At 31.7% G+C, this 12,186-nt stretch overlaps 1 protein-coding gene across 2 annotated transcripts in view; it reads left to right on the top strand.

The window, feature by feature from the left end:
* Nucleotides 1-12,186, top strand: part of LOC126815670 (dyslexia-associated protein KIAA0319-like protein) — a 70,796-nt gene that overhangs the window by 26,754 nt on the left and 31,856 nt on the right. For both annotated transcript variants that reach the window (XM_050541537.2, XM_050541552.2), the window contains exon 4: nucleotides 5,986-6,195. In XM_050541537.2, coding sequence (XP_050397494.1) covers nucleotides 5,986-6,195 — 210 coding nt within the window. The remainder of the gene's footprint in view (nucleotides 1-5,985; nucleotides 6,196-12,186) is intronic.

Below are 12,186 nucleotides of genomic sequence, written 5' to 3'. Positions count from 1 at the left end.
CAATTATTGAGAATATTGATTTTTTACCACTCCATTTCCCAAGCTATTTCTGAATGAGAAAACAACTTACATATAAGCTACAATTGGTGTCTGGATACATGTGAATTTCTCAAAATGAGAAGTGGTATAAGGGGTTCTACAAATATGTAGCCAACCCTTCTTTCATTACCACAAACCTTTGTCATATTTAAAAACAATCTGGCCACAGCAGAGTAATTAGCTTGACCTGCTTTCGGAAATCCTGGATATGCCACTGCTTATCACAACTAATAGCTGTATGGACGTGATTCTTTATATAGCAAAAGCCATTAAGTGTTTAGACCAGAAAATATTAAGTGCTGTGGAATGGCTGATTTGTCATTAACAAGTATTTATTAATAGTAGAGATATATAATCTAGATACTTATCTTGTCACTACGACATTAATAACTCACTACTCCTGATAAAACCATTCATTGTATTAATCAGTCAATATCGTGTACCGGTTTAATCAGTCAATATTCAATCTACCATATCGTGTATTCAATCTGAATAATAGTATCATGCATTGAGTAAAATCGAAAGAATAAAAGTAATTAATATTAAAGATGTAATGTACACGCGATACTGATCCGTACATTGTCAACTTTTAAAATTGATCAAAAGACGAGTGTTAAATTAAAGTACCTTAATCAATGTTTTAAATAAATTTACTCTTAAAATATATTATAATGTATTGATTGACATACACAAAAATTAAGATTTTGGTTATTAAAAAAAGTACATAATAATAACAAAACTCATTTACGGTATATTGGATTTTTTCCTTTTTGTTTCCCTATTGTTGATTGGGTCATTACAAATTTTCAACATCAAAAAAAAATTGGTTGTGTGACTGACAAATAAACAGAAAAATTAAGAAAGGAAAAGTTTGTACTGTTTATCTTGCCATCTATTCACAGTGACCTACATGTAGTAACTTCAAAGGCAATGAGACAAATTTATGCAGGTTGCACTTGGGTGTGGTCAAATAAGTCCCACTTGAAACATCTAGCATAATCAAGCCCTGACTCATATTTGTACAAAAATTATATTTTTCTTTTTATTAATGTCATAGTAATCCCTAAAATTTAAAATGAACATACATGTACACAAAATGACTTCTGCGATCATTTCAATTATGATCCATTTACAAACCCAAGTGGAGTCGGATAGACTAGCTATACCCCGGAAACAAGTTACTTTAGAGTTTTAGCCAGTTTATAATGGCTTAGAGGAAGATAATTGTTTTCAACTAACGAATGTACATTACTAGCTACGGCAAAATCAATGAATCAGTGATTTATTAAGCAAATATCATGGTGAATTGTGGGTCTGGTGTTGATTTTGTAATGAGATCTGTGTCCACTGTGTGTTTATGTCATATAATATATAATTGACATTGAATAAGTTGCGTGAATTGTCTAATGGTTAACAATAGAATCATTGACTTTTTAAAGTAGCAGTTATATTGTTATATAAATTAATAAAATAAATCATGTCCCTGTCTGTCATTGTACTGCAGACTGTCAGTTCAGTCTTTTCAATTGTAGGTGACAATTAGTTTGTCTACCATATAGTATACAATGCCCCACAGGGTTTTTGTGGGTTCTCTGGTTTCCTTGCACTGCTGGGGAACCCTGTGGTCATGTGAAGAATTAAAGATTAGATAAGATTATACATTGTACCATATGTTGTTAGTCCCTAAATTGTCACTTTAAACAACATTTCTCGGTCTTTATCTTTCATGTCTGAACGTATTATACTAAGTTAAATGGATGGTTAACTTCAGTAGAGAAATAACATTTGAATGATTGGATATTATACCTTTAAAATAAATGTAAACACTGCAAATTGTCAAAATAGATTTTTCAACACAACATGTTCAGCAAATAAAAGTTGTGTTTCATTTTCCTCAATTGAAAGAAAGGTAGTCAAGGAAAATAAACAATAATTATAAAATTTACATTTCAATTACATGTATGCTCCTTTATTGAGCCGCAGTGGCTCATCAGTGATTAAGATGTTGGCATTCTAACCTGGAGGTCTGATGTTCGATCCTGGTGTTGGCCACACAAGTTCATTGGGAGTTTCTGATGTGGTTCCTCTTTGCCAGTAATGCAGGACAGGGGGCCTACATATACATACATGTATAGTAATTAAGGGAATTAAACCTGCAGTCCTGTGTACACATTTGCATGCATAACATGGCAGTTGGAATTTGATATAAGAGTAGGCCGGTGTTCTAATCTCCGCTAGATACAGGTGTCTGACATCGGATGGTCTAGAGAGTTGATTATGGGCTTGTCATGTTAATAAATGTCTAAATCATAGTTTATATATAAGATTTGAAGCCAAAAATAAATGAAATGAAATGGGGTTTAACGTCCTACTGTTCTGCTCCGACTGGGCTAATAAAGACCTATCAATATAGCTTACATGTACATGCATATACCCATCCAAATCCAGATACCATCTATATAAAGCTTAACAGTGTGACATAAACATACATGTATTTACTGTTTATTTATATTCACTTTAACCCAATAAAATGCCTATAGCAACTAATCAATCTTATTGGATGGGTTCAAACTCCTAGTGACAGTAATTAACTAGATTCTCATCAAATTGACATCTGAGTCTCTCAATTGATTAACTAAGTCTTAAGTATGGTCTATGAATATTCATATTAGAACTACAGACGATGATATTCTCAAGCCAAACCGGTTTCAATTTTCGTTCTTCGGTATCATGATACATGTAAATACTGTAGCCTGTCTTAAGGGATGTAACTAAAATATTAGCGCCAAGTTTTTGAGAAAAGCAACCATGTCATTTTTTAGTTTGCTTGAAATGCAAGAGAAGTGCATTTTTAATAAGTATTCCCAAAGTGCTAAAATTCAAAATTGGTGTGGCCTTAAGGTAACGGTGTAGTTGAAATGAAGATGTCAGTGGAGAGTAGTTGATTAGTATAGAATTAAAGAGATAGATTAGCTTATAGTGATCGTTATGTCAATGACTTTGACGCCAAAATAGACCAAGGTCATTGTTTTGCCATAAGTAAGATCAATCTGTGGAAAATAGATAGATTGGTTTGGAATATTTGGGTCTAAATTGGCTTTCAGTTCCTACTGACAGGTTTAGATTTAGTTCATAGTGCTCAGACCATGGACCTTATAATTAAGATCCATGTTCAGACTAATTGATTAGTCTGTTGGTGGAATAATTATCATACATGTAATTAAAGGAGAAGACTATTTGTTACCTTGTCCTTTGTCTGAAAGTTTCCAAACATTGACGATGCATTATGCTAGAGCCAAATCTGCCTATTGCAGTTTTTTTGGTGGGTGTGGGGGCTTCAAATATTTGACAAGCCAATAATGAACTCTCTAGACCATCGGATGGCTTTGATATTGCATAGATTATAACATAGCAATGGTGCAATTGACAATCAAGTCGATCTTGCCAAAATTTCAAACACATACATTCATTCATTACATGTATCTTTTTTTTTTTAACTATTATATTAAGAATGGTCGTTTATCCAAATCTTATATAATTTAAAAAATTGTGCCATTTTTACATCATTTCTAAAATTGGTTTATGGGTTACTTACATGTCTATATCTTATTTATGTGTAGTGAGTGACCTGACAAAAGCAGACTTAAGATTTGGTTATCCAGACACTACTGCAGCTGTCAGATTGGAAACCTCTCATCAATGAAAATAAAATCCCAGTTTATGGGTTTTTTATTCACACTATTTGAAAAACCTTCATTTTTTCTAATCCCAGTCTAGGGATTATTTTTTATATAAATTTAGACTAAGGCGCATGCACCAAATACTTGTATATATAGCCCGGATTATTTTGTTATATCATTTATGTAACCAACTCTGGCTGATGAAGGGCGCACAGCCCGAAACATGTTCCAGACCTAGATTATAATTTTTTAAACCATCTACACAGTGTTGTGAAGTTTTTTGCCGGGGATCCTCTATTTTTGAATGAAAATAAAACTTAACTATTTTTATTAATTTAGATAGATACAGTATTTGTATGTGATTAGGATAAACATTTCTAAAGAATCTTTGTTACAATTCACATTTTTAAAAAAAAAAAAAAACATTTCTGGTGCAGCTTCTTTAAGTTTTCTTAAAATTTTCTGTTTTTATTCACCTACCAACTTTACTGACATTGTAGAGTCAACATGTCATTCTGATCAATAGGAAATATCTAATAAAGTCAATTTTAAAATGACAAATTGCATAATGCTGAGCTACAATCAATACAAACTATTCTGAAATAGTGACATATTGATTTATAAAACTACAAAAAAAAAACCCAAACAATTGCTGTGAATTTAATATAACACAGAAAATTTATAGAATCCTACTTTTTTTTATGGGGGGACACTCTTATCATCATTAATATTATTATTGTAATGGTTTCCTGAAATGTTTGTTATATTATTTAAAAACTTTAGTCAGCAGTAGTTCGATATTAAATGGACATATTGCCAAAATCTAATTATATGGGTTTTTCCCATTTTATACACCAAAAAGTTATTCAGGAATTAACTGATTATTGTCATTATATACATGTACTCTTGTCATTCGTCCACAAGTATATGTCCTACAGGTCAGAGATAAACAATTTGATTGGTGAAGACTCCAGATGCAATAAAAGCTTCAAATAGATTTCATATAACTATAATGTTCAAACTTGTGTAGATGTTCAGTAATTGAATGTCTTGACTTTGGTTGATTATGAGCTTTTTCTACTTGGTCGAGTGGACGTTAAACACCATTTCTCTTTCTCTTTCTCTGCTTAGGCTGAGCGGAGATGAGCAATTTTATTTGTTGATGTATTGAAACACGATAAATTTGCAAATAATTAGATAAAGATACATTGTGTTAGATAACGAGCTGCCAGTTCTCGCTATAATAGTTTAAAAAGTAGATATTGAAAAGGGGGATGTGACCTGTGCTGGCAAATTCAGTCGCAATGAGGAAATTTAGAAAATTGAGTTAATGTTATTTTCACAATCTCTGCCTTAATTTCTTTCGATATTCGCACATATCAGACTGTAACTTCCACCTGGATTATGACTCCTGATTGTACGAAAAAATTGTGATTTCTTTCTGATTATATAAATAATTTAAATATTTAACCGTTACACCCTAATGATGGTTGAGTTTGAATTTCGTAATAATTGGCCATAAACTGCCTGACAAAATGGCTGCCCATTGTGCGCCAGTGGTGTAAAAATAAGTAATACCAAAGTTGTGGACCCTCTGGAGGTCACAATTTTTATCTGATTTATCTGATTTACTTTATATTTGTGCATATCAGACCGTAACTTCCTGACTTATGGCCCCTGATTGTATGAAAAATCATGTTTTTAGCTTGTTGATCTTATAGAGGTCACAGTTTTTATCAGATACAAAGGTTGTTGTGGACCCTCTAGAGCTCAGTGCAGACTTCTTGAGCAGTGCAAGAAGTGAAAAACATTACCAAAACAATATCCAGCTGGTAGCAAGGGATAGGAAATCTACTCCCAATTTACGAAAGAGAAAGTCTTAAACCAGTCCTTGTACAATCACTGGGAGCCATGTCCCATTGCTTTTTCTTATTACTTAAGCGTCAATGTAGCCTAGATCGTCATTGCTACACCATTGTTATCAACAAAGTCTGGATTATCCATTTTGAAATTGAATTATTAAATGGTGACCATGTTTCAATCTGTTCAAAATCACAACCATCCTATTGTCTAGAGAGTTGATTATGGGCTTGTCATGTACAATGTGCATGTAAATAAGTCTAAAAAATGATTTATAACATTTGAGGCCAAATGAAAGATCTGCATTAGGCAGATTTAGCTCTTGATAATGCATGTTTTATGAGTGTCATCTATTTGAATTTGGTTTGTTTCATTTCATTTTGAAAGTATAATTTTTGTATTTCAGTTTATGACCATCCAGCAGCTAAAGAATCGTCGCCACCAACTGTTAAGTCATGTGAATATGGTATCAGAGATCAGTGTTCTGATGATGAAGAATGTGTTCTGCGGAAGGATAACAAATCAAGATTTGGAATATGTCATTGTAAGAAGGGACTGGAACGGTCAAGTCTAGGAAACTGTATTCCTCCAGCTAATACCACTGTTTCTCCAGATAGTAAGTACAAACTTTTGATCTTTGACCGTTTGACGTTAAAACTGTTGTCGATCCCAAAGCCTAGCTCTTAAACAAGAAGTCTGTAGTCGTTTCAACACAAAAATCACAATTGGGCAAATCATATTTCACTGAATGCAAAGTTTTTTTTATTATTGATTTTCTAAAACATTCTCTAGCAACAAAAACTGAAATCAAGCTTAGTGCAGATATTGGCAACAAAACAGTTTACTTTCAGCCTATCACAGTATCACACTTGCTAACAACTGTAATTTAGTAGTAAAGTGTTAAATACGGTGTGAAATACAATAAAACTTTTGTTTACAATAAAAAATTTAAGTGTACCAGGAATAGTGTCTAGAATGGAACTGTTTATTTTTTTTTGTATTGTAATCTGGTCAAATATATAGAGAATCGTGCCAATCTGGACCACTGAAGTGATGTGGTCTCGGAACCGCTTTCAGTACGGTGACTGAAATTAACTTTTCTATTTCCCCATTTACATGATAATAATATGTCCATTTATAAAGCTCTATATCCACAAAACGTGCTCATGGCGCATAAATTATATTGTATAGCTATGTACATTTAAACCATGTAATTTGAAAATTTGATAACGGCATAGAACAGTTTGGATTACAGCATACTATATTTAGCTTTTGCTGATGTCTCTGAGCAGTTGAATAATTATGATAAAAGGGAAGTAACTCCTTGATGATTGTCAATCTTTTTTCACAATTCAAAATTTTTTAGGAAAAGTATTGATTTGAAAGTCCACTAGAGTTAGCTTTTATAAATAGTTAGTTTTATTTTTACACTAAGAGCTAAATCTGCCTATTGCAGGTCTTTTTTTAGGCCTGTAATGTTACATGTATATAAACTTTTAATTAGACATTTATAAGCATGACAAGACCAAAATCAATTCTCAATGTCATCTGAGTGATGGGTCCAATTTTCATTAGATTTGAATCAAATCTGCATTTCAATGGTACTGTTCATGATAAACTGTAAAACTGGATAATCAAGACTATTTATTATCGCAACAATGGTAACAATGACAGCCAAGGCTATACAGTGTTTTTAAAATTAGTATTGCTTGGCTCAGAGTGCAGTAATGTGACTGAAATTTTCAGCATATTCCCATTACTTTATCTAGTTTTTTTTAACTATTATAGCGAGAACTGTCAGCTCTTTAATTAATTATCCATAATGCCTCTTTAAGAAGAATAGTCGGAAATGATCACTGTAACCCAGGTATCGTTTAATCTTGTGTATCTAGCACTAATTTCTTTCACATTCGTTTAATATCAAATCTTTGTTTAAAAATTTGTAAAAACGGTTTAAAATCACCATAAATTGTTTAATTTGTACTTCTGTCCAGTTTAAAGATGACCATTCAATTTTGATTATGAGTGTCCAATTTACAAGTGTTTAATTTCTCAATCATTGTTAAAAAATAAACAACCCAATTGATTAATGATGTATAATGATTAATTTTTGAACAGTGATCAGGAAATTAAATACTTGTAAATTGGACACTCATTATCAAAATTAATCAGTCAGCTTTAAACTGGACACATGTACAAATTAAACGATTTATGGTGATTTTAAACAATTTTTACCAATTTTTAAACAAAGATTTGATATTAAACGAATGTGATAGAAATTAGTGCTAGATACACAAGATTAAATGATACCTGGGTTACAGTGGATGCTGTCTGAGTCAAATTCTCCTCCTGAATCTAAACATTGAATCTCAAAAGGATGTACTGTACATGTAGGTGTCGTCTTGACTGGTCATTAAACATCATTCTATTTTCTTTCGCAGACACTTTTAAACAAAAATACTTATTTAATGCTGACCGTTCGACAGATACATATACATGTACCTACAATGTTATTTAAAAAACAGAATCATATTCTTGTTGCGGAAATTGTCTGTTAGTACATGTAACTACAAGTACAATGCTCCCAGAGAATTGGCAAGTAAAGATCTGTAGGCCGAACAAGGTTGATATCTTGGAGAAAATTAAAGAGTAAGCTCCAAGGTGTCAAATTCTGTTTCTTACTTTGTTATATAACATCTACTGAAAGAATCCATTTCCAGATACTTTATTTGCCCTTTAATTTATTAATATCTCTTTCGTAGTACATGAAGATTTTAGACATAATATAGTCTCGGCCTAATGTAATTTTTGAAAAGCGATTTTCCATGTTTTTAGGCGTCTGTGTTTCAACCGGCATATTGAAAATAAAACCATAAAATTTATAATCAAATCGATTTATATACATGTGTCAGAACATAAATTTTAGTTTCATAAACTAGGAAAAATAAAATGTTTTATTATACAACCCATTTCATGTACATATTTATATACATGTATTATTATAATATTGTTATCTGCAGCCATCTTGGAAACAAACAGTCATTATATGTATTCAAATATGACCAAGTAAATCAATTCTAAAGATTAAAATGTTAATATGAATTTCAGGGCAGATCTACATGTAGGTTGTGTGGAGCTGGGATATAATGTACAGTTGATAATTTAATAAAACCATATTTAATGAAATATACATGTATGGACGGTGGAACTGCCTCCCCCCGGCCATTAAACAAAATTTTCTATTGGTTTGTATCTGGGAATATTTCATAACTTAGGTAATTTGAATTTGCCTACAACCTTCATTCAGCACAATCTAAAAGTTTAAAAAAAAGATCTGTACTTATCAGTGCATTATCATGAAATTAATTTATTCAAAATATGAAAATTTATTTACTCAATTTTATTTTCAAAACTTTCAGCAACATGTGACCAGCTCTTAAGAAATGAGATGCCTATCGCAGGCCGCTTTATTTCAAATGCAACACGAAACATATTTGTCTAGAAAAATGACATTAGTTTTATATTCAAAATGCTCAATAATATAGATATGGTATAGACAGATCACAAATCCATGAAATTTTACTATTTTTGGTTGCTATGGAGTAGTGCTCACTCGGGGTTCCATTTTTTTTCCGCTAGTTTTTCATTTTAATTTATTAACCATAATAAAAAAAAATATCGATTAGGTTTTTTCAGTAATATTTATTACATTTTTCTTTTACTTCCATATAATACATAAAATATACATACAATGTTATACAATTTACAAAATTCTTCTCTGCTTTGCAGAGGCCCATTAAACCCCATTTGTCTCCAATAATCCCAAACAAATCGAATGACTATTGTTCATATATATAGTGTCTGCCATTTTGATTATATACATGTACAGTACATGTACATGTAGGAACCATCAAAAAAGCCCTGATTTGTATTTGAAGACAAATAATTAAATCTTTTATCTCTTCTTAATTAGTTTATTACTATACTCTTGTTGTCAGTACTTATCAACACTAATCTGAGATTGATTAATAGACAAAAGATAGCCCTATTATTGATAATTGTCAACTGACTCGGCGAAGCGCAATAGACTGTAACGGATTGGAAATCAAAGCTTTGTGACAAAAATAAATTATCGCCACGGTTAAAAAAGAATCGCCATACTGGAAAAAGTTATCGCCAAATTGAATACTTTATTACCAAAATTGTATTTTTATTGCAATTGGTGGAAATGCCATTTGACAGTGTGAGCATTGCTATGGAGTATTGCTTTGATTTTTTAAGGAAATTAATGTGTATTACCATTACCGCTTGTAAAAGAGCTTAACCTGTAACTCCATATATATTATCCATAATATTTGAAATTAAAAACATGAATATCCAATACTTAAGACACAGTAAAAAAAAAACATATTAAAATTAGTATACACAATATGGTTTTGTGTGACGTTTGTAATGAACAAAGAAAAACATCCTAGAAGACATTGTGGAAGTAATTAAAACTGGCTGATTCTTAGATGACAAAATAATAATATAAAAAAAAAAAATCTTTAGGATCAACTAAGCAGTCTAAATGACTACCAATGAATTTTGACTGTTTGCGTATTTCACTATTGAACATATATTGATTTAGAAATTTCAATTTTTCATTCATTTTTTTCTGCTGGGGTACTACAATTGTTAAATCATAATGTTGTCAAGTTATGTGTGGATCATTTTAAAACATGGTACATATATATTTTATTAGATATTTTGAGAATTTTTTGTTAAACTCAATATTAGGCCTTCTTAAACAAGTTTATCGTAGTTTAGTTGCTATTTTGCAGATTTTATTTTTAAAGTATTATTCTATGAGATACTGTACAAGAAACATGATGTTTTTTAATCTTTGATTTTATCTTAACAATTAGTGGACATATTTTGATTTGAAAACCTTTGAATGCAGTCTACAGGTCACAATTCTCTGAAATACATTTACCGTTACTGCTTATTACTGAGCGACATTTCGACTAGGCTTCTCAAGTCATTATCAAGCAATGACTAGAGAAGACTAGTCGAAACGTTGCTCAGCAATAAGCAGTAATTGTATTCCAGAGAATTGTGACCTATATATTCCAGTTCAATTACTAAATGCCATTGAAACAAAATTTGAATGCAGTATTAAGATTTATTTGTAGATGCTTTCATTGTTTGAACGTCTCTCATGTATTTTTTCCTCGTGACGTATATAGACAGGCTTTTTCCAAGGTTTAGATTTGGTCCACAAACTTAAGTCTTCTATCACTAACTTTAACATGTCAACCTTCCTTAGCTCTTGGATTACTTTCCATGCTATTTTCCCCATTGATTAATCTTCAGACAGAATATATCTGAAATATCTGATGAACGTGTCAGTTTTTAATGGGAGATATACATATTGATTTACAGAAGTTGATTACAACAGTCTGCCATGAATAATTAATATTTTAGTTGTTTATAACATTTATTTACATAGCTAAGCTTTATTTGATACGCCATTAATTCATTGACAATACTTAATTAATATATGTATTAATACATTCACCGGTTTATTTTTATCAGATTGTAGTAATCATTCAACCTGTTAAATTGTTACAAACTGAGCTGTTCTAAAAAGTTATGGAAACTTCTAGAACTTGTATATAATTGAAGAGTCATTATATGCAAGAGCTAAATCTTCCTATTGCAGTTCTTTTTTCTGACTTCAAATTTTATATAAATTATTGTTTAGACATATATTCACATGACAAGCACATAATCAACTCTCTGGACTAGCAGCTGGCCGAGTTATTGAATGGATTAGACTACCCGAGCCATTATTAGTTAATATGGATGTCAGTCAATAAAAGGATTGACAATTGCGATTTTGTTTATTTTCATGGCAATGGTACACGTACTTGATAATTGGCTGTTTCTTGTCAAACATCAAACACTCGTATCTTTGCTCAGAATAAAATGATTTGACTGAAATTTTCAATATCCATTTTTCATTGTCTATATTTGAACTTTTATAGCAAGAATGACCAGGTCTTCATATAAATCTTGGATAATGCATCTGTAATGCACATTTTTTTACGGGACTGTTAAGAAAAAGAGTCTAGTCGTACAGATAAGATGAAAAACTTAGGTTCCATACATTTGCATCATGATTTTGATCCCCTGGAAGTTGAAAAGTAGGCCATAGGTGTAGCGCATCTGTTTGGTCAAATTAGCCACAGTGGCTCAGTGATTAAGGCGCTGAATCACTATCCTAAAGGTTCAACGTTTGATCCTGGTGTTGGCTGTGTAAACTTCAGGATATTCCAGCGTGGTTTCCCCTTGTTACTGGTGTGGAGCAGAGGGTCTAGCTAGGATTTCTAGAAATTGTCTAGTTGTTCAGATGGGACAGAAAACCAAGGTCCAGTGTATGCATTGGCTTGCACTTAAAAGAACCCTTGACAGTTGTAATTTGAAATAAGAGTAGGCTGTAGTAGTGCTGCTGTCAATTAAAAATTTCGCACATAGCACATTGTATAGCATATATGCTTGTCTTTATTATCCCAGTTGGTGCAGAACAGTAGGACGTTAAATCCCATTTCATTTCAATTTGAGC

The sequence above is a fragment of the Patella vulgata genome, chromosome 1 (genome assembly GCF_932274485.2).
Source record: "Patella vulgata chromosome 1, xgPatVulg1.2, whole genome shotgun sequence".
NCBI classification, from domain to species: Eukaryota; Metazoa; Mollusca; class Gastropoda; family Patellidae; genus Patella; species Patella vulgata.
This window is presented reverse-complemented; position numbering and strand designations above follow the sequence as displayed.